General features: G+C 48.6%; 1 protein-coding gene across 3 annotated transcripts in view; it reads right to left on the minus strand.

The window, feature by feature from the left end:
- Window positions 1-24,713, minus strand: part of bbs9 (Bardet-Biedl syndrome 9) — an 852,590-nt gene that overhangs the window by 141,151 nt on the left and 686,726 nt on the right. Inside the window, exon 22 of one of the 3 annotated variants that reach the window (XM_070889207.1) lies at window positions 9,816-9,869. The exons of the other annotated variants lie outside the window; for them this stretch is intronic. Within the exon in view, the coding sequence (XP_070745308.1) occupies window positions 9,865-9,869 (5 nt within the window). The 3' untranslated portion in view covers window positions 9,816-9,864. Of the gene's footprint in view, window positions 1-9,815; window positions 9,870-24,713 lie in introns of those variants that run through there. 3 annotated transcript variants of the gene reach the window in all.

The following is a 24,713-nucleotide window of genomic DNA, read 5'->3' on the forward strand; positions in this document are numbered from 1 at the left end:
TTGTTGATGCCAGTTCATTGGATATATTCAAGAGGGAGTTAGATATGGCCAAGGGGATCAAGGGGTATGGAGAGAAAGAAGGAAAGGGGTACTGATGGATTGATCAGCCATGAACTTATTGAAAATCGATGCAGGCTCGAAGGGCCGAATGGCCTACTCCTGCACCTATTTTCTATGTTTCTATGTAAGTCGCCTTAGCTCGGAGATGTAGCTCGCCACTTCCTGACCTTCAGATCGCTGGCACGTGTAGAACCAATATCTCGCCATCAGCACGCTCTTCCTCGGGTTATGATGCTCCCGAACCAGTGTACACAGCTCCTCATACGACTTATCTGTGGGTTTCACCGGAGCCAGAAGGTTCTTCATGAAGCTGTAGGTCGGTGCCCCACAGACTGTGAGCAGGACCGCTCTCCTTTTTGCAGCGCTTCCTTCTCCGTCCAGCTCGTTGGCTACAAAGTACTGGTCTAGCCGTTCGACATAGGCTTCTCAGTCCTCACCCTCCGAGAACTTCTCCAGGATGCCCACAGTTTACTGCATCTTTGCGTTGGATTCGTATTCTCATCTCCTAACACAGATGAGACAGCACACAGGGAAGTTAAAGTAACAGTGACCTCAGTCTTTAATAAGACACTCCAGAGTGAGGAACAGGCCTTAGGGGCCGGCTTATATACAGTGCTCCCAAGGGATGCGAGGATCCCTTCGGACTTCAGGGGATGAGCTGCCTGGTGGTGGAGCATGTGGATAAATGGGTCCTTTTCGGGTTGGAAATCGGTGGTTTGTGGTGTGCCACAGGGATCGGAGCTGGGACCACAACTGTTTACAATATACATAGTTGACCTGGAAGAGGCGACAGAGTGTAGTGTAACAAAATTTGCAGATGACACGAAGATTAGTGGGAAAGCATGTTATGTAGAGGACACAGAGAGGCTGCAAAGAGATTTAGATAGATTAAGCGAATGGGCTAAGGTTTGGCAGATGGAATACAATGTCGGAAAGTGTGAGGTCATCCACCTTGGGAAAAAAAACAGTAAAAGGGAATATTATTTGAATGGGGAGAAATTACAACATGCTGCGGTGCAGATGGACCTGGGGGTCCTTGTGCATGAATCCCAAAAAGTTAGTTTGCAGGTGCAGCAGGTAATCAGGAAGGCGAATGGAATGTTGGCCTTCATTGCGAGAGGGATGGAGTACAAAAGCAGGGAGGTCCTGCTGCAACTGTATAGGGTATTAGTGAGGCCGCACCTGGAGTACTGCGTGCAGTTTTGGTCACCTTACTTAAGGAAAGATATACTAGCTTTGGAGGGGGTACAGAGACGATTCACTAGGCTGATTCCGGAGATTAGGGATTAGGGGGTTACCTTATGATGATAGATTGAGTAGACTGGGTCTTTACTCGTTGGAGTTCAGAAGGATGAGGGGTGATCTTATAGAAACATTTAAAATAATGAAAGGGATAGACAAGATAGAGGCAGAGAGGTTGTTTCTACTGGTCGGGGAGACTAGAACTAGGGGGCACAGCCTCAAAATACGGGAGAGCCAATTTAAAACCGAGTTGAGAAGGAATTTCTTCTCCCAGAGGGTTGTGAATCTGTGGAATTCTCTGGCCAAGGAAGCAGTTGAGGCCAACTCATTGAATGTATTCAAGTCACAGATAGATAGATTTTTAACCAATAAGGGAATTAAGGGTTACGGGGAGCGAGCGGGTAAATGGAGCTGAGTCCATGGCCAGATCAGCCATGATCTTGTTGAATGGCGGAGCAGGCTCGAGGGGCTAGATGGCCTACTCCTGATCCTAATTCTTATGTTCTTATGTTCTTATGAGTGCATGCTTTACAGATATACAACAGTTTTAAGAATGGGGAAGTGTGTGTGTGGATCGGAGAAATTTTAGGTTTTTTGTCCTTCCCATTTTTTTTCTAGCATGGTGGCAGTCTCCCTTCGGGAAATTCCGTAGGACTCCTAAGCTCCGCCTGAGGATGAGTGTACAATGCCACCTTTTATCTTTGGGCATACCAACTGAATTTAGGACTTTGAGGTTATGCCTAACATCCGGTGCAAAAATTAGTACTCAGGAAGTGGCACTGTCTCAAAAATGGCCATAACCAATTCCTACACCATTGTGTATTATGTCAGCTCTCAAGAGTGCTTGGAAATTGTTAAAAAGGCTGATGCTTGAAATGGTTTTGAGGTAAAATATTGTAATAAAAACTGGGCAAAAAAACCTCTGATATGAAAAGGAATTAATCCAGAAAACATAAAATCATCAGTTGAGGGTGCATTCATGTTCTAATTGCAGCGCTGGTGAAATGTTTTCCCTGCAGTTATGGTGTAAGTGGAGTTAGGACCCAACCTATCTCCAGGGTGGCGCAGGAGCACGGAGTCTCCCTCTGCAGTAAATTCAGGCATCGACACCCGATTCACACGCCACACATTCCATGTTGTGGAGAAATCAAAACCGCTAAAGTTCCTGGTGCTGGAATTTCTCCACCCTTCCAGGACATTCCGGCCAGAGGTCTGGTGGAAGGGCTGGGTGCAAGTCCAGGACCCCGATACACCAGCTCCCAGTCTTGCCCCACAGTCTCCCGAAGACTGCTATGAGGCCACTGATGCAGAAAGTGGCGGAGGACATTCCAGTGCTCCCAGTTTCTCAGAGGCCTGGTCTCCTAAAGCAGCCCCTTGCTTCAGTCCAGCTATCCCCCACAAGCGGGTGCCCTATATGGCCTGGCCACCACCAAGAAATGTTAATGAGTTGACAGCCCCTCACTGGTATATTAATTACTGATTGCTACCTGTGCCCCAACCAATATTTATCCCTTAAACCAACATTACTAAAAATAAAATGTCTGATCATTTATCTCATTGCTGTTTTATGGGATTTTACTGTGCACAATTGGTTGTATAGCGCTTTGGAACTTCCTGAGGATTGTGAAAGGTGCTGTAGAAATGCAAGTTAATTCTTTACCAAATGGCCTGCTTCAAAGTTTGACCAGAAGTAAAATAAGTCAAATATTACACTTTACAAATGAAACTAAACCTTTTCAATCAAGAAGATGATTTTAAAAGAGGGCTCCCACTGTAGCTCAGCAGGAAGAGTCTTTGAGCCATGGGAGGAAGGGGAAATAGAGAAATTTTTGAGGAAAAAAAAGACTTTTAGTGCTCTAATAAACTGTTGTACTTCAGAGGTTTGTGACGGAAGGTGCTGAGTGCAGATTAGAGCAAGCCTTGGGTTTACTGTGGATTGACTGCATTACTCATGTCTGTTTCAGACAATCTCGGTCTGCAGTAGTTCTGCAATGGATATCATATTTTGGCACAGACAATGACCATAATATCCTAACTTCATTAATGCAATGAAATATTTATGGTACAAATAGGTTTCAGGATTAAGGGAAAACACATCGGTAGTGAGTACCATTTCCAAGGATTGCTGATGGCATCTCGCTACAATGGAAGCTGAAGACTGATGTTTTTTGGCAATGGTGCTGCATTATTCACATCCCGCACCTCACGGGATTAACAGAGATTTCCTACAGCTCAATAAGGAGATGGTTATTGTTCTGTCTAAACATGGCGTGGAAGTACCAGTAACACTGGGATCAATGGTTAAGGAATTTTGATATGTGCAGTATTATGCGGCTCCAGTGCCCTGGAGTTAGAAAGAGGGTAAATGTACATTCTTCCATTACGCTTAACAGAACAGACTTTTCAGAAAGGAAGGGCAGAGGCTGTGAGTGAAGAGTATGATAAATAAAACCAGGAAAGTGTCTTTCAGATAATAATGGGAAAAATGGGTTGGGATATTTTCAATGGGATATCTAGGTGCTGATTTCTATTGTGTATGTATTACCATAACATTGTTCTTCCGCTGGATTTCAGGGTATAACATTGTTCCAAGCTCAGAAGAGAGGCAGTGCCCTGGTCCTTGAGCACCGTGTCCAGTTCTGATCAGACCCACCTTGTGCGATGTGTTCAGGTCTCTCCCAACCCACCTAGAGTACTGTGCCGGTCCTGGTCAGATTCATCTTGAGTACTGTGTCCTGATCTAGTCAGACCTACATTGAGTATAGTGTCCAGATCTAGTCACTGAGACACAAGGGAGACATTCAGTCACTGGAGGAGGTGTAAAAGAGAGCCACAGAGGTCAGGTTTTATGAGGAAAAGCTGGAGTGAATTGGGGATCAAAATTGCCCTCTGCCCCAAGTGGGGCAGATAATTGGAATTAAACAAATGTTCTCCGCCTCAATCCATAGGGCGGAGAATAGAGGGAAATTGGCCTCTTTAATTTTTTTTTATTGTCCAGGCGCTGTTCGGGGCGGCTGAGAGGCAAAAGTGCTTTGGGAGCGGACAGAAGGTGGGCGGTATCGCAGCGACGTGCTGACGAGTAGCAACGCTCCTCCCTTTTAGTTAAAGTGGAGAGCCGCTGTGAGCTCTGTGGCACTTTAGTGGCACCCACTGTGCCATCAAGAGGGGGGGGCCGGGCTGCCAACCCGTGACTGCCATTGTCAGGAATTCAGAGTCGGATGACAAATAAAATAAAATGGTGCCCTCCCCTTTAAGGGCAGACTCACCGCCCAGCCACTGGCAGCATCCTGCTGGAACAGCTGTCAGGGGCACCGAGCGGCGGCGGCTCAGCTCCCACAGGGCAATTTCCCTCGCGGGATGGAAAGGGGGTGCCGCTGGGTGTTAAGGGGTCGGTGTGTGCCCGACAGGGCGGAACACAGATGGGGCAGGAATCCGTTTCCGCCGCCCCCGGAACGGGGGCAATTTCGAATGGGTCGGCCCATCTTCCTGCCCTCGGTCAGAAACGAATTACTCTTAAAGGCGGAAAGGGACCTTAAAGAGGGAGGCCATTTCGGCCCCTTGGGTTTTCCAGCTCAGAAAGGATGATTCTGCGAGGTGAGCTTAAAGAGGGATACAAGATAGCAAATGGTATTGAATGGGTTAATTGGAAAAACAAAATTCAACAGTGGGAGCAGGACAAGGGCACGCAAGTTTATAAAGGTAACCTTACGACTGATATTGATACGTTCTTCTTCACACTGATAGTAAGATGAAAATTCAGGAATCCTTTGAGAAACAACTGGATGTAGCAATGGGATGTGTGTAGGATTGTTTTGGATGGATGAATTAAGATGGGTTGAATGGTCTTTGTTATGTAACCAGCATTCTACCGCCACCAGAGGGCGTATCTGTTGGAGTCCCACGGGATCCCAACATCCCTTGGGAGCACTGTATATAAGCAGGGCCTCCCATGCTGAACCAGCACTCTGGAGTTACAATAAAGAGACTAAGGTCACATTTACTCACGTCTACAGTACTCAATCACATTACTTTATTATGGACATAACAACTGGCGACGAGATAACGAACCATCATGCAAAAATGCAGAGTACTGTTGGTATCCTGGAGAAATTCTCAGAATGTGACGATTGGGAAGCCTTTGTGGAGCGACTTGACCAATACTTCATGACCAACGAGCTGGAAGGGAATGAGAACGCTGCCAAACGAAGGCCGATCCTCCTCACTGTCTGCAGGGCAACAACTTATGGCCTCATGAAGAATCTTCTTGCTCCGATGAAACCAACAACAAAATCATGTGAAGAGCTGTGTGCGCTGATCCGGGAGCACCTAAATCCAAAGGAGAGCGTTCTGATGGCAAGGTATCGATTTTACACATGTCAGCGGTCTGAAGGCCAGGAACTGGCGAGCTACGTCGCCAAACTAAGGCGCCTTGCAGGACATTGCGAATTTGATGGATTCCTGGAGCAAATGCTAAGAGACTTTTTTGTGCTTGGCATTGGCCATGACGTTATCCTTCGCAAACTATTGCCTGTTGAAACACCGAACCTGAGCAAAGCCATAACGATAGCCCAGGCATTCTTATGTTCTTATAGAAACATAGAAAATAGGTGCAGGAGTAGGCCATTCGGCCCTTCTAGCCTGCACCGCCATTCAATGAGTTCATGGCTGAACATGCAACTTCAGTACCCCATTCCTGCTTTCTCGCCATACCCCTTGATCCCCCTAGGGATGTTCTTCTTATGTTCTTATGTTCTTCTTATGTTCTTATGTTCTTATTAATGTTGGAGAAGTCCAGAACCAGGGGTCACAGTCTAAGGATAAGGGGTAAGCTATTTAGGACCGAGATGAGGAGAGACTTCTTCACCCAGAGAGTGGTGAACCTGTGGAATTCTCTACCACAGAAAGTTGTTGAGGCCAATTCACTAAATATATTGAAAAAGGAGTTAGATGAAGTCCTTACTAGTAGGGGGATCAAGGGGTATGGCGAGAAAGCCGGAATGGGGTACTGAAGTTGCATGTTCAGCCATGAACTCATTGAATGGTGGTGCAGGCTCGAAGGGCCGAATGGCCTACTCCTGCACCTATTTTCTATGTTTCTATGTTTCTATGTCCACCAGCGATAACACCAAATTTCGCAGCATACAGATGTTTCAGCAAGTACTGTACACAAAGTAACGTCGTTTTCAGGAAGGAATGTACATGGCAGAACGTACACGCCTGCAGCTGCAAGACCTCAGATGACTCAGAATCCACCATCAAACGTTAATGCGAGGCAGTTAACACCTTGTTGGCGCTGCGGAGGTGATCATCGAGCCCATCAATGCCGCTTCAAACTCTATGCATGCAAAGGCTGTGGAACAATGGAACACCTCCAGTGAATGTGAAGACGAGCTGCAAACCCTGCAAACCACCACGTTGCAGAGAAGACCGATCCATGGCAGATCAAACTTAACTAGAGACTCAAACCAAGCAGGCAGAAGTGTACAGGGTACACACCTTCACCACAAAATGTCCACCGATCAGCTTAAAAGTTGAACTGAACGGAATTCCAATATCCATGGAATTGGACATGGGTCCATCATGAGCAAAAAGGCCTTCGACAGGCTGTGGTGCAACAAGGTACACAGGCCCAAGCTGAGCCCCATTCACACCAAGCTGAGAACTTACACTAAAGAGCTGATCCCTTTAATTGGCAGCGCAACAGTAAAAGTCTGCTATGATGGAGCGGTGCATGAACTCCCACTATGGATAGTACCAGGAGATGGCCCCACATTGTTTGGCAGAAGCTGGCTGGGAAAAGTCCGCTGGAACTGGGACGACATCCGAGCGCTTTCGTCCGTCGACGACGCCTCATGTGCCCAGGTTCTGAGCAAGTTTCCGTCGTTGTTTGAGCCAGGCATCGGAAGTTTCTCGGGGGCGAAGGTGCAGATCCATTTGATTCCCGGTACACGACTCATCCACCACAAGGCACGTGCGGTGCCATATATGATGCGAGAGGAAGTGGAGATCGAGCTGGACAGGCTGCAATGAGAGGGCATCATCGCACCGGTGGAGTTCAACGAGTGGGCCAGTCCGATTGTTCCAGTTCTCAAGGGCAATGACGCGGTCAGAATTTGTGGGAACTATTTTTTAACGATTAACCGTTTTTCGCTGCAGGACCAGTACCCGCTACCCAAGGCCCGATCGCGGCCTACATGACACAGGAGCTGGCGGAATCTTCGAAAGGCCTCACCTGCATCAACACGCACAAAGATCTGTTCATCTACAATAGATGCCTGTTTGGGATTCGATCGGCTGCGGCTATTTTTCAAAGGAACATGGAGAGCCTGCTAAAGTCGGTTCCGCGCACCGTGGTTTTCCAGGACGACATAATGGTCACAGGTCGGGACACCATCGAACACTTGCAGAACCTGGAAGAGGTTTTAAGTCGGCTAGATCGTGTGGGACTCAGGTTGAAATTCTCGAAGTGTGTTTTCCTGGCGCCAGAGGTCGAGTTCTTAGGGAGAAGAATCGCGGCAGGCAGCATCAGGCCCACCGACGCCAAGACGGAGGCCATCAAGAACACACCGAGACCACAGAACGTGACGGAGCTGCGGTCGTTCCTGGGACTCCTCAATTATTTTGGTAATTTCCTACCCGGGTTAAGCACCTTGCTAGTTCCTCTACACGTGTTGCTACGCAAGGGAGATGACTGGGTATGGGGGAAATCACAAGAGACAGCTTTTGAGAAAGCTTGAAATCTGTTATGTTCCAGAAAACTGCTTGTCCTGTATGATCCTTAGTGCTGGCTTGCGATGCGTCTTCGTACAGGGTCGGGTGTGTGTTACAACAAGCTAATGAATCGGGAACATTGCAACTGGTCGCTTATGCATCCAGGAGCTTGTCCAAGGCCGGAAGGGCCTACAGCATGATTGAAAAAGAAGCTCTGGCATGCATTTACGGGGTAAAAAAAATGCGTCAGTATCTGTTGGGGTTAAGTTCGAGTTAGAAACTGACCATAAGCCGCTCATATCGCTATTCTCAGAGAGCAAAAGTATCAATACCAATGCCTCTGCTCGCATCCAAAGATGGGCGCTCACGCTGTCTGCATATAACTATGTAATTCACCACAGGCCAGGCACAGAGAACTGCGCTGATGCCCTCAGTCGGCTACCATTGCCCACCATCAGGGCGGAAATGGCACAGCCTGCAGACTTACTCTTGGTGAAGGATTCATTTGAAAACGAAAAGTCATCCGTTACGGCCCGCCAGATCAGGACCTGGACCAGCCAGGATCCTTTGCTGACCCTTGCAAAAAACTGTGTCCTCCATGGGAGCTGGTCCAGCATCCCAGCGGAGATGCATGAAGAGATCAAGCCGTTCCAGCAGCGTAAAGACGAAATGTCTATACAGGCGGACTGTCTTTTGTGGGGTAATCGCGTGGTTTTGCCCAAGAAAGGCAGGGAAATGTTCATACGCGACCTACACAGTACCCACCCAGGCATAGTAATGATGAAAGCTATAGCCAGATCCCATGTGTGGTGGCCCGGCAGCGACTCAGATTTGAATTCTTGCGTGCGCCAATGCAACACTTGATCTTAACTGAGCAATGCACCCAGGGAGTTACCGCTAAGTTTGTGGTCATGGCCCTCCAAACTGTGGTCTAGGATCCACGTTGACTTCGCTGGCCCATTTCTAGGCAAAATGTTCTTGGTTGTTGTGGATGCTTATTCAAGGTGGATTGCGTATGTAATAATGTCTTTAAGCACGTCCACTGCCACCATCGAAAGCCTACAAGCCATGTTTGCCACGCACGGTCTGCCTGATCTCCTTGTCAGCGACAATGGGCCGTGCTTCACCAGTGCTGAATTCAAGGAATTCATGACCCGCAATGGGATCAAGCATGTCATATCTGCCCCGTTCAAGCCTGCATCCAACGGGCAGTCAGAACGGGCAGTCCAAACCATGAAGCAAAGCTTGAAACGCGTGTCGGATGGCTCCCTGCAGACCTGCCTGTCCTGAGTCCTGCTCAACTACCGCACCAGACCCACTCGCTCACCAGGGTTCTCCCAGCCGAGTTGCTCATGAAAAGGGCGTTCAAAACAAGGCTGTCTCTTGTCCACCCTGATCTCCATGATCACGTCGAGGGCAGACGGCATCAACAAAGCATGTACCATGATCGCACAAATTTGTCACGTGATATTGAAGTCAATGACCCTGTATTTGTACTCAACTATGGACATGGTTCCAATTAGCTCGCTGGCACTGTCATAGCCAAAGAAGGGAGTAGGGAGTTTCAGGTCAAACTCGCAAATGGACTAACTTGCAGAAAGCATTTGGACCAAACCAAACTGCGATTCACAGACAGCCACGAGCAACCTGAAGAGGACATTACCAACTTTGACCCTCCGACACACACACAAGTGGCAACTGACATCACGGTTGACCACGAAGCTGAACTCATCATCTCCAGCAGCCCAGCAAGGCCAGCTGCGCAGCAGCCCAGCGAAGAACCAAGCTACTCACCTGCTCCTCCATTTGTATTGAGACGATCGACTAGGGAGCGAAAATCCTCAGATCGTCTCACCCTGTAAATAAGTGTATCATAAACTTTGGGAGGGAGTGATGTTATAGAAATATAGAAACATAGAAAATAGGTGCAGGAGTAGGCCATTCGGCCCTTCGCGCCTGCACTGCCATTCAATAAGATCATGGCTGATCATTCCTTCAGTACCCCTTTCCTGCTTTCTCTCCATACCCATTGATCCCCTTAACCATAAGGGCCATATCTAACTCCCTCTTGAATATATCCAATGAACTGGCATCAACAACTCTCTGCATATGCAACCCTATGTAACCAGCATTCTACCAACAGAGGGTGTATCTGTTGGAGTCCTAAGGGATCCCAGCATCCCTTGGGAGCACTGTATATAAGCAGGCCTCCCATGCTGTACCAGCACTCTGGAGTCAGAATAAAGAAACTAAGGTCACACTTACTCATGTCTACAGTACTCAATCACATTATTTATTATGGACATAACAGTCTTCCTCATCCATAAGTATATTCTGATCTTGTGTCTAAAAGTCCCTCATTTGTGACAGTTCAGAAGGCTTCCTCCCACCCCAAAGTGAGTGATATTACAGCAACATCTGACACATCATCATTATAGTTGTTGGTAAAATTAGAGACATCAGGCTTATTTTCTATGACACACATTCTGCCATCTCCAAGTAGGGTACGTGTTATCAGCTGCCACAGTGTTAACAGGTGGGCACAAAAGATTCCACAGAACTAATTAAATCAAATTAAATCCCATCGTCGTGGCCAACATTTATCTCTCAAATAACACTATCAAATAGATAACTGGACAGTATCTTATTGCTGTTGTGGGACCTCGCTGTGCAGAAATTACCTGCCGTATTTCCCAACAAACCAACAGTGACAACACTTCAAAAGTAGATAATTGGCTGCAGGTCATCCTGTGTATGAGAAAGGTGCAATACTAAAACAGTCCTTTTATCGTTCATAGATGTGCAAGGCACTGGGCTTCGGTTTCAGGCACACACAAACACTGTCCAGTTTCACACACACACAGTCTCTGTCCAGTTTCACACACACACAGCCACTGTCCATTTTCACACACACACACAGCCACAGACCAGTTTCACACACACACACATCTACTGTCTAGTTTCTCACACACACACAGCCACTGTCCAGTTTCTCACACACACAGCCACTGTCCAGTTTCACACACACACACACACATCTACTGTCCAGTTTCTCACACACACACAGCCACTGTCCAGTTTCACACACAGCTACTGTCCAGTTTTACACACACACACATCTACTGTCCAGTTTCTCACACACACACAGCCACTGTCCAGTTTCTCACACACACAGCCACTGTCCAGTTTCACACACAGCCACTGTCCAGTTTCACACATCATCATAGGCAGTCCCTCGGAATCGAGGAAGACTTGCTTCCACTCCCAAAGTGAGTTCTTTGATGGCTGAACAGTCTGATATGAGAGCCACAGACCCTGTTACAGGTGGGACAGACATTCATCGAGGGAAGGGGTCGGTGGAGCTGGTTTGCCGTGCGCTCCTTCCGCTGCCTGCACTTGGTCTCTTCATGCTCTTTGCGTTGAGACTCGAAGAGCTCAACGCCCTCCTGGATGTACTTTCTCCACCTCGGGCGGTCTGAGGCCAGGGTCTCTCAGGTGTCAGTGGTGATGTCGCACTTTACCAGGGAGGCTTTGAGGGTATCCTTATAACGGTTCCGCTGTCCTCCTTTGGATCGTTTACCATGAAGGAGCTCCGTATAAAGCATTTGCTTAGGGAATCTCGTATCTGGCATGCGAACTATGTGGCCTGCCCAGTGAAGCTGATCGAGTGAGGTCAGTGCTTCAATACTGGGGATGTTAGCCTGGGTGAGGACACTGATGTTGGTGCGCCTGTCCTCCCAGGGGATTTGCAGGATCTTGCGGAGACATTGTTGGAGATATATCCCAAGCGACTTGAGGTGCCTTCTATACATCGTCCATGCCTCAGATCCATACAGGAGGGTGGGTATTACTACAGCCCTGTAGACCATGAACTTGGTGGCAGAAGGCTGCACTGGTGCACTGGAGGCGATGCTGAATCTCCGCATCAATGTCTGACTTTGTTGATAAGAGGCTCCCGAGATATGGGAAATGGTCCACGTTGTCGAGGGCCACGCCGTGGATCTTGATGATTGGAGGGCAGTGCTGTGCGGCGGTGAAGGACCTTTGTCTTACAGATGTTAAGCGTAAGGCCCATGTTTTCATATACCTTAGTGAATACGTTGACTATATCCTGGAGTTCAGCCTCTGAATGTGCACAGACGCAGGCGTCGTCCACGTACTGCAGCTCAACGACACAGGTTGGGGTGATCTTGGACCTGGCCTGGAGGCGGCATAGGTTAAACAGCTTCCCACTGGTTCTGTAGTTTAGTTCCACTCCAGCGGGGAGCTTGTTGATTGTGAGGTGAGCATGGCGACGAGGAAGATTGAGAAGAGGGTTGGAGCGATGACGCAGCCCTGTTTAATTCCGGTCCGGACGTGGATTGGGTCCGTTGGTAAGGATCACGGCCTGCATGTCATCGTGAAACAGGCAAAGGATGTTGACAAACTTTTGGTGGCATCCGAAACGGAGGAGGACGCACCATAGACCCTCACGGTTGACAGTGTCAAAGGCCTTTGTAAGATCGAAAAAGGCCATGTACAAGGGCTGGCACTACTCCCTGCAGTTTTCCTGCAACTGTCATGTCTGTTGTGCCCCATAGGGGACAAAATCCGCATTGTGATTCCGGGAGGAACTCCTCGGCCACAGGGAGAAGACGATTGAGGAGAACTCGAGCGACAACTTTCCCAGTGGCTGAAAGCAGGGAGATTCCCCTGTAGTTGCCGCAGTCGTACTTGTCCCCTTTTTAAAAAATGGTCACAATCATTGCATCTCTCAGACCTCCCGGCATGCTCTCCTCCCTCCAGATGAGAGAGATGAGGTCATGTATCCGCGCCAACAGCGCCTCTCCGCCATACGTTAGCGCCTCAGCAAGGATTCCAACCGCACTCGTAGCCTTGTTATTCTTGAACTGCTTTATGACTTTGCCTACCTCGTGCAGCGTTGGAGTTTCACTGAGTTGGTGGCGAGTCGCATGCTGCGGGATGGAGTCGAGAACACTCGAGTCAAAGGCAGAGTCTCAATTGAGGAGATCTTCAAAGTGCTCCTTCCATCGGGTCCTGACAGCCTCAGTGTCCTTGATGAGTATTTCCCCGTTCTTGGCCAGGTGTGCGGTGGGGCCTTAGGAGTTTGGACCATAGGTGGCCTTGACTGCAGCAAAGAATCCTCGCATATCGTGGCTGTCGGCCAGTTGTTGTATCTCCTGTGCTTCACACACACACAGCCTCAGTCCAGTTTCATACACACAGCAACTGTCCAGTTTCACACACAAAACCACTGTCCAGTTTCACACCCACACAGCCACTGTCTAGTTTCACAGATCCACTGTCCAGTTTCACACACACAGTCACTGTCCAGTTTCACACACGCAGTCACTGTCCAGTTTCACACACACACAGTCACAGTCCAATTTCACACACACAGCCACTGTCCAGTTTCACACACAAAGCCACTGTCCACTTTCACACACACAGCCACTGTCCAGTTTCGCACACACGCCCACAGCCACTGTCCAGTTTCACAGATCCGCTGTCCAGTTTCACACACACAGCCACTGTCCAGTTTCAAACACACAGCAACTGTCCAGTTTGACACACAAAGCCACTGTCCAGTTTCACACACACATCCACTGTCCATTTTTACACACACAGCCATTGTCCAGTTTCACAAACACAGCCAGTGTCCAGTTTCACAAACACAGCCAGTGTCCAGTTTCACACACACAGAGCAACTGTCCAGTTTGACACTCACAGTCACTGTCCAGTTTCAAATACACAGCCACTGTCCAGTTTCACACATACACACCAAGCCAGTGTCCAGTTTCATACACACAGCCACTTTCCAGTTTCAAATACACAGCCACTGTCCAGTTTTACACATACAGCCACTGTCCACTTTCACACACACGACCACTGACCAGTTTCACACACACACACAGCCGCTGTCCAGTTTCAAGCACACACACAGCCACTGTCCAGTTTCAAACACACAGCCGCTGTCCAGGTTCACACACACAGCCGCTGTCCAGTTTCACACATACACACCAAGCCAGTGTCCAGTTTCATACACACAGCCACTGTCCAGTTTCAAATACACAGCCACTGTCCAGTTTTACACACAGCCACTGTCTATTTTTACAGATACAGCCACTGTCCAATTTCACAAACACACAGCCACTGTCCAGTTTCACACACACAGCCACTGTCCAGTTTCACACACATAGCAATGGTCCAGTTTGACACGGACAGCAAATGTCCAATTTCACACACACACAGCCACTGTCCAGTTTGACACACACAGCCAATGTCCAATTTCACACACACACAGCCACTCTCCAGTTTCACACACACACACAGCCACTGTCCAGTTTCATACGCACAGCCACTGTCCAGTTTCAAACACACAGCCACTGTCCAGTTTCACACACACAGCCACTGTCCATTTTTGCACACACAGCCACTGTCCAGTTTCACACCCAAACAGTTACTGTCCAGTTTCACACACACACACAGCCACTGTCCAGTTTCATACATACAGCCAATGTCCATTTTTACACACACAGCCACTGTCCAGTTTCAAACACACAGCCGCTGTCCAGTTTCACACACACAACCACTGTCCATTTTTATACACACAGCCACTGTCCAGTTTCACACACACACAGCTACTGTCCAGTTTCACACAGCCATTGTCCAGTTTCAAACACACAGCCACTGTCCAGTTTCAAACACACAGCAACTGTCACAAAGCCACTGTCCAGTTTCACACACACAGAGCAACGGTCCAGTTTGACACTGACAGCCAATGTCCAATTTCACACACACACAGCCACTGCCAAGTTTCACACACACAGCCACAGTCCAGTTTGACACTCACAGCCAATGTCCAATTTCACACACACACAGTCACTGTCCAGTTTCACACACACACACACAGCCACTGTCCAGTTTTAGACACACACAGCCACTGTCAAGTTTCACACACACAGCCACTGTCCAGTTTCAAACACACAGCCGTTGTCCAGTTTCACACCCACACAGTCACTGTCCAGTTTCAAACACACAGCCGCTGTCCAGTTTCACAGACACAGCCAATGTCCATTTTTACACACACAGCCACTGTCCAGTTTCAAACACACAGCCACTGTCCAGTTTCAGGCACACAGCCGCTGTCCATTTTTACACGCACAGACACTGTCCAGTTTCAAACACACAGCCACTGCCAAGTTTCACACACACAGCCACAGTCCAGTTTGACACTCACAGCCAATGTCCAATTTCACACACACACAGTCATTGTCCAGTTTCACACACACACACACACAGCCACTGTCCAGTTTTAGACACACACAGCCACTGTAAAGTTTCACACACACAGCCACTGTCCAGTTTCAAACACACAGCCGCTGTCCAGTTTCACACACACAACCACTGTCCATTTTTATATGCACAGCCACTGTCCAGTTTCACACACACACAGCCACTGTCCAGTTTCACACACACAGCCACTGTCCACTTTCAAACACACAGCCGCTGTCCAGTTTCACACACACAGCCAATGTCCATTTTTACACACACAGCCACTGTCCAGTTTCAAACACACAGCCACTGTCCAGTTTCAGGCACACAGCCGCTGTCCATTTTTACACGCACAGACACTGTCCAGTTTCAAACACACAGCCACTGTCCAGTTTCAAACACACAGCAACTGTCACAAAGCCACTGTCCAGTTTCACACACACAGAGCAACGGTCCAGTTTGACACTGACAGCCAATGTCCAATTTCACACACACACAGCCACTGCCAAGTTTCACACACACAGCCACAGTCCAGTTTGACACTCACAGCCAATGTCCAATTTCACACACACACAGTTACTGTCCAGTTTCACACACACACACACACAGCCACTGTCCAGTTTTAGACACACTCAGCCACTGTCCAGTTCCACACACACACGGCCGCTGTCCAGTTTCACACACACAGCCACTGTCCAGTTTCATACATACAGCCACTGTCCAGTTTCAAACACACAGCCACTGTCCAATTTCACACACTTCCAGTGTACAGGTGCTCATGCACAGTCAATGTCCAGTTTCACACACACAGCCACTGTCCTGTTTCACACACACAGCCACTGTCCAGTTTCATACACACAGCCAGTGTCCAGTTTCACACACACAGCCACTGTCCAGTTTCACACACACAGCCACTGTCCAGTTTCACACACATAGCAACGGTCCAGTTTGACACTGACAGAAAATGTCCAATTTCACACACACACAGCCACTGTCCAGTTTCACAATCACAGCCAGTGTCCAGTTTCACAAACACAGCCACTGTCCAGTTTCACACACACAGAGCAACTGTCCAGTTTGACACTCACAGTCACTGTCCAGTTTCAAATACACAGCCGCAGTCCAGTTTCACACACACGGCCGCTGTCCACTTTCACACACACGACCACTGACCAGTTTCACACACACACACAGCCGCTGTCCAGTTTCACACACACAGCCACTGTCCAGTTTCAAACACACAGCCGCTGTCCAGGTTCACACACACAGCCACTGTCCAGTTTCAAATACACAGCCAATGTCCAGTTTCAAACACACAGCCGCTGTCCAGTTTCACACACACAGCCAATGTCCATTTTTACACACACAGCCACTGTCCAGTTTCAAACACACAGCCACTGTCCAGTTTCAGGCACACAGCCGCTGTCCATTTTTACACGCACAGCCACTGTCCAGTTTCAAACACACAGCCACTGTCCAGTTTCAAACACACAGCAACTGTCCAGTTTGACACACAAAGCCACTGTCCAGTTTCACACACACAGAGCAACGGTCCAGTTTGACACTGACAACCAATGTCCAATTTCACACACACACAGCCACTGCCAAGTTTAACACACACAGCCACAGTCCAGTTTGACACTCACAGCCAATGTCCAATTTCACACACACACAGCCACTGTCCAGTTTCACACACACACACACAGCCACTGTCCAGTTTTAGACACACACAGCCACTGTCCAGTTCCACACACACACGGCCGCTGTCCAGTTTCACACACACAGCCACTATCCAGTTTCACACACACAGCCACTGTCCAGTTTCATACACACAGCCATTGTCCAGTTTCACACACACAGCCACTGTCCAGTTTCACACACTTCCACTGTCCAGGTGCTCATGCACAGTCAATGTCCAGTTTCACACACACAGCCACTGTCCTGTTTCACACACACAGCCACTGTCCAGTTTCACATACACAGACACTGTCCAGTTTCATACACACAGCCAGTGTCCAGTTTCACACACACAGCCACTGTCTAGTTTCATACACACAGCCACTGTCCAGTTTCACACGTACAGCCACGGTCCAGTTTCACACACATAGCAACAGTCCAGTTTGACACTGACAGCAAATGTCCAATTTCACACACACACAACCACTGTCCAGTTTCACAAACACAGCCAGTGTCCAGTTTCACAAACACAGCCAGTGTTCAGTTTCACACACACAGAGCAACTGTCCAGTTTGACACGCACAGTCACTGTCCAGTTTCAAATACACAGCCGCAGTCCAGTTTCACATACACGGCCGCTGTCCAGTTTCACACACACAGCCACTGTCCATTTTTACACATACAGCCACTGTCCACTTTCACACACTCGACCACTGACCAGTTTCACACACACACTCAGCCGCTGTCCAGTTTCACACACACAGCCACTGTCCAGTTTCAAACACACAGCCACTGTCCAGTTTCACACACACACACACAGCCACTGTCCAGTTTCATACACACAGCCGCTGTCCAGTTTCACACACACACACAGCCACTGTCCAGTTTCAAACACACAGCCGCTCTCCAGTTTCACACACACACACAGCCACTGTCCAGTTTCATACACATAGCCGCTGTCCAGTTTCACACTCACACACAGCCACTGTCCAGTTTCATACACACAGCCACATTCCAGTTTCAAACACACAGCCGCTGTCCAGTTTCACACACACCGCCACTGTCCAGTCAAACACACAGCCGCTGTCCAGTTTCACACACACACACAGCCACTGTCCAGTTTCATACACACAGCCACATTCCAGTTTCAAACACACAGCCGCTGTCCAGTTTCACACTCACACACAGCCACTGTCCAGTTTCATACACACAGCCACATTCCAGTTTCAAACAGACAGCCACTGTCCAGTTTCACACACACACACAGCCACTGTCCAGTTTCATACACACAGCCACATTACAGTTTCAAACACACAGCCACTGTCCAGTTTCACACACACAGCCACTGTCCATTTTTACACACACAGCCACTGTCCAGTTTCAAACACACAGCCACTGTCCAGTTTCACACACACAGCCACTGTCCATTTTTACACACACAGCCACTGTCCAGTTTCAAACACACAGCCACTGTCCAGTTTCACACACACACACAGCCACTGTCCAGTTTCATACACACAGCCACATTCCAGTTTCAAACACACAGCCACTGTCCAGTTTCACACACACAGCCACTGTCCAGTTTCACACACACAGCCACTGTCCAGTTTCAAACACACAGCCGTTGTCCAGTTTCACACACACAGCCACTGTCCAGTTTCACACCCACACAGTCACTGTCCAGTTTCAAACACACAGCCGCTGTCCAGTTTCACACACACAACCACTGTCCATTTTTATATGCACAGCCACTGTCCAGTTTCACACACACACAGCCACTGTCCAGTTTCACACACACAGCCACTGTCCACTTTCAAACACACAGCCGCTGTCCAGTTTCACACACACAGCCAATGTCCATTTTTACACACACAGCCATTGTCCAGTTTCAAACACACAGCCACTGTCCAGTTTCAAACACACAGCAACTGTCACAAAGCCACTGTCCAGTTTCACACACACAGCCACTGTCCAGTTTCATACACACAGCCACTGTCTAGTTTCACACACATAGCAATGGTCCAGTTTGACACGGACAGCAAATGTCCAATTTCACACACACACAGCCACTGTCCAGCTTGACACACACAGCCAATGTCCAATTTCACACACACACAGCCACTCTCAAGTTTCACACACACACACAGCCACTGTCCAGTTTCATACGCACAGCCACTGTCCAGTTTCAAACACACAGCCACTGTCCAGTTTCACACACACAGCCACTGTCCATTTTTGCACACACAGCCACTGTCCAGTTTCACACCCAAACAGTTACTGTCCAGTTTCACACAGACACACAGCCACTGTCCAGTTTCATACATACAGCCACTGTCCATTTTTACACACACAGCCACTGTCCACTTTCAAACACACAGCCGCTGTCCAGTTTCACACACACAACCACTGTCCATTTTTATACACACAGCCACTGTCCAGTTTCACACACACACAGCTACTGTCCAGTTTCACACACACAGCCACTGTCCAGTTTCAAACACACAGCCGTTGTCCAGTTTCACACACACAGCCACTGTCCAGTTTCACACCCACACAGTCACTGTCCAGTTTCAAACACACAGCCACTGTCCAGTTTCACACACACAGCCAATGTCCATTTTTACACACACAGCCATTGTCCAGTTTCAAACACACAGCCACTGTCCAGTTTCAGGCACACAGCCGCTGTCCATTTTTACACGCACAGCCACTGTCCAGTTTCAAACACACAGCCACTATCCAGTTTCAAACACACAGCAACTGTCACAAAGCCACTGTCCAGTTTCACACACACAGAGCAACGGTCCAGTTTGACACTGACAGCCAATGTCCAATTTCACACACACACAGCCACTGCCAAGTTTCACACACACAGCCACAGTCCAGTTTGACACTCACAGCCAATGTCCAATTTCACACACACACAGTCACTGTCCAGTTTCACACACACACACACAGCCACTGTCCAGTTTTAGACACACACAGCCACTGTCAAGTTTCACACACACAGCCACTGTCCAGTTTCAAACACACAGCCGTTGTCCAGTTTCACACACACACAGTCACTGTCCAGTTTCAAACACACAGCCGCTGTCCAGTTTCACACACACAGCCAATGTCCATTTTTACACACACAGCCACTGTCCAGTTTCAAACACACAGCCGCTGTCCAGTTTCACACACACAACCACTGTCCATTTTTATATGCACAGCCACTGTCCAGTTTCACACACACACAGCCACTGTCCAGTTTCACACACACAGCCAGTGTCCACTTTCAAACACACAGCCGCTGTCCAGTTTCACAGACACAGCCAATGTCCATTTTTACACACACAGCCACTGTCCAGTTTCAAACACACAGCCACTGTCCAGTTGCAGGCACACAGCCGCTGTCCATTTTTACACGCACAGACACTGTCCAGTTTCAAACACACAGCCACTGTCCAGTTTCAAACACACAGCAACTGTCACAAAGCCACTGTCCAGTTTCACACACACAGAGCAACGGTCCAGTTTGACACTGACAGCCAATGTCCAATTTCACACACACACAGCCACTGCCAAGTTTCACACACACAGCCACAGTCCAGTTTGACCCTCACAGCCAATGTCCAATTTCACACACACACAGTTACTCTCCAGTTTCACACACACACACACACAGCCACTGTCCAGTTTTAGACACACTCAGCCACTGTCCAGTTCCGCACACACACGGCCGCTGTCCAGTTTCACACACACAGCCACTGTCCAGTTTCAAACACACAGCCACTGTCCAATTTCACACACTTCCAGTGTCCAGGTGCTCATGCACAGTCAATGTCCAGTTTCACACACACAGCCACTGTCCAGTTTCACACACACAGCCACTGTCCAGTTTCACACACATAGCAACGGTCCAGTTTGACACTGACAGAAAATGTCCAATTTCACACACACACAGCCACTGTCCAGTTTCACAATCACAGCCAGTGTCCAGTTTCACAAACACAGCCACTGTCCAGTTTCACACACACAGAGCAACTGTCCAGTTTGACACTCACAGTCACTGTCCAGTTTCAAATACACAGCCGCAGTCCAGTTTCACACACACGGCCGCTGTCCACTTTCACACACACGACCACTGACCAGTTTCACACACGCAGCCACTGTCCAGTTTCAAATACACAGCCAATGTCCAGTTTCAAACACACAGCCGCTGTCCAGTTTCACACACACAGCCACTGTCCAGTTTCAAACACACAGCCACTGTCCAGTTTCAGGCACACAGCCGCTGTCCATTTTTACACGCACAGCCACTGTCCAGTTTCAAACACACAAAGCCACTGTCCAGTTTCACACACACAGAGCAACGGTCCAGTTTGACACTGACAACCAATGTCCAATTTCACACACACACAGCCACTGCCAAGTTTAACACACACAGCCACAGTCCAGTTTGACACTCACAGCCAATATCCAATTTCACACACACACAGCCACTGTCCAGTTTCACACACACACACACGGCCGCTGTCCAGTTTCACACACACAGCCACTGTCCAGTTTCATACACACAGCCATTGTCCAGTTTCACACACACAGCCACTGTCCAGTTTCACACACTTCCACTGTCCAGGTGCTCATGCACAGTCAATGTCCAGTTTCACACACACAGCCACTGTCCTGTTTCACACACACAGCCACTGTCCAGTTTCACATACACAGACACTGTCCAGTTTCAAACACACAGCAACTGTCACAAAGCCACTGTCCAGTTTCACACACACAGAGCAACGGTCCAGTTTGACACTGACAGCCAATGTCCAATTTCACACACACACAGTCACTGTCCAGTTTCACACACACACACACACAGCCACTGTCCAGTTTTAGACACACACAGCCACTGTCAAGTTTCACACACACAGCCACTGTCCAGTTTCAAACACACAGCCATTGTCCAGTTTCACACACGCAGCCACTGTCCAGTTTCACACCCACACAGTCACTGTCCAGTTTCAAACACACAGCCACTGTCCAGTTTCAGGCACACAGCCGCTGTCCATTTTTACACGCACAGCCATTGTCCAGTTTCAAACACACAGCCACTGTCCAGTTTCAAACACACAGCAACTGTCACAAAGAAACTGTCCAGTTTCACACACACAGAGCAACGGTCCAGTTTGACACTGACAGCCAATGTCCAATTTCACACACACACAGCCACTGCCAAGTTTCACACACACAGCCACAGTCCAGTTTGACACTCACAGCCAATGTCCAATTTCACACACACACAGTCACTGTCCAGTTTCACACACACACACACAGCCACTGTCCAGTTTTAGACACACACAGCCACTGTCAAGTTTCACACACACAGCCACTGTCCAGTTTCAAACACACAGCCGTTGTCCAGTTTCACACACACACAGTCACTGTCCAGTTTCAAACACACAGCCGCTGTCCAGTTTCACACACACAGCCAATGTCCATTTTTACACACACAGCCACTGTCCAGTTTCAAACACACAGCCGCTGTCCAGTTTCACACACACAACCACTGTCCATTTTTAAATGCACAGCCACTGTCCAGTTTCACACACACACAGCCAGTGTCCAGTTTCACACACACAGCCACTGTCCAGTTTCACATAGACAGCCACTGTCCAGTTTCACACACATAGCAACGGTCCAGTTTGACACTGACAGAAAATGTCCAATTTCACACACACACAGCCACTGTCCAGTTTCACAATCACAGCCAGTGTCCAGTTTCACAAACACAGCCACTATCCAGTTTCACACACACAGAGCAACTGTCCAGTTTGACACTCACAGTCACTGTCCAGTTTCAAATACACAGCCGCAGTCCAGTTTCACACACACGGCCGCTGTCCACTTTCACACACACGACCACTGACCAGTTTCACACACACACACAGCCGCTGTCCAGTTTCACACACACAGCCACTGTCCAGTTTCAAACACACAGCCGCTGTCCAGATTCACACACACAGTCACTGTCCAGTTTCAAATACACAGCCAATGTCCAGTTTCAAACACACAGCCGCTGTCCAGTTTCACACACACAGCCAATATACATTTTTACACACACAGCCACTGTCCAGTTTCAAACACACAGCCACTGTCCAGTTTCAGGCACACAGCCGCTGTCCATTTTTACACGCACAGCCACTGTCCAGTTTCAAACACACAGCCACTGTCCAGTTTCAAACACACAGCAACTGTCCAGTTTGACACACAAAGCCACTGTCCAGTTTCACACACACAGAGCAACGGTCCAGTTTGACACTGACAACCAATGTCCAATTTCACACACACACAGCCACTGCCAAGTTTAACACACACAGCCACAGTCCAGTTTGACACTCACAGCCAATATCCAATTTCACACACACACAGCCACTGTCCAGTTTCACACACACACACACAGCCACTGTCCAGTTTTAGACACACACAGCCACTGTCCAGTTCCACACACACACGGCCGCTGTCCAGTTTCGCACACACAGCCACTATCCAGTTTCACACACACAGCCACTGTCCAGTTTCATACACACAGCCATTGTCCAGTTTCACACACACAGCCACTGTCCAGTTTCACACACTTCCACTGTCCAGGTGCTCATGCACAGTCAATGTCCAGTTTCACACACACAGCCACTGTCCTGTTTCACACACACAGCCACTGTCCAGTTTCACATACACAGACACTGTCCAGTTTCATACACACAGCCAGTGTCCAGTTTCACACACACAGCCACTGTCTAGTTTCATACACACAGCCACTGTCCAGTTTCACACGTACAGCCACGGTCCAGTTTCACACACAAAGCAACGGTCCAGTTTGACACTGACAGCAAATGTCCAATTTCACACACACACAACCACTGTCAAGTTTCACAAACACAGCCAGTGTCCAGTTTCACAAACACAGCCAGTGTTCAGTTTCACACACACAGAGCAACTGTCCAGTTTGACACGCACAGTCACTGTCCAGTTTCAAATACACAACCGCAGTCCAGTTTCACATACACGGCCGCTGTCCAGTTTCACACACACAGCCACTGTCCATTTTTACACATACAGCCACTGTCCACTTTCACACACTCGACCACTGACCAGTTTCACACACAAACTCAGCCGCTGTCCAGTTTCACACACACAGCCACTGTCCAGTTTCAAACACACAGCTGATGTCCAGGTTCACACATACACACCAAGCCAGTGTCCAGTTTCAAATACACAGCCACTATCCAGTTACACACACACACAGCCACTGTCTATTTTTACAGATACAGCCACTGTCCAATTTCACAAACACACAGCCACTGTCCAGTTTCACACACACAGCCACTGTCCAGTTTCAAACACACAGCCGATGTCCAGGTTCACACATACACACCAAGCCAGTGTCCAGTTTCAAATACACAGCCACTGTCCAGTTACACACACACACAGCCACTGTCTATTTTTACAGATACAGCCACTGTCCAATTTCACAAACACACAGCCACTGTCCAATTTCACACACACACAGCCACTGTCCAGTTTCACCCACACACACACAGCCACTGTCCATTTTTACACACACAGCCACTGTCCAGTTTCACACCCAAACAGCCACTGTCCAGTTTCACACACACACACACAGCCACTGTCCAGTTTCATACACACAGCCGCTGTCCAGTTTCACACACACACACAGCCACTGTCCAGTTTCAAACACACAGCCGCTC

This window comes from Pristiophorus japonicus, chromosome 1 (genome assembly GCF_044704955.1).
Source record: "Pristiophorus japonicus isolate sPriJap1 chromosome 1, sPriJap1.hap1, whole genome shotgun sequence".
Lineage (NCBI taxonomy): Eukaryota > Metazoa > Chordata > Chondrichthyes > Pristiophoridae > Pristiophorus > Pristiophorus japonicus.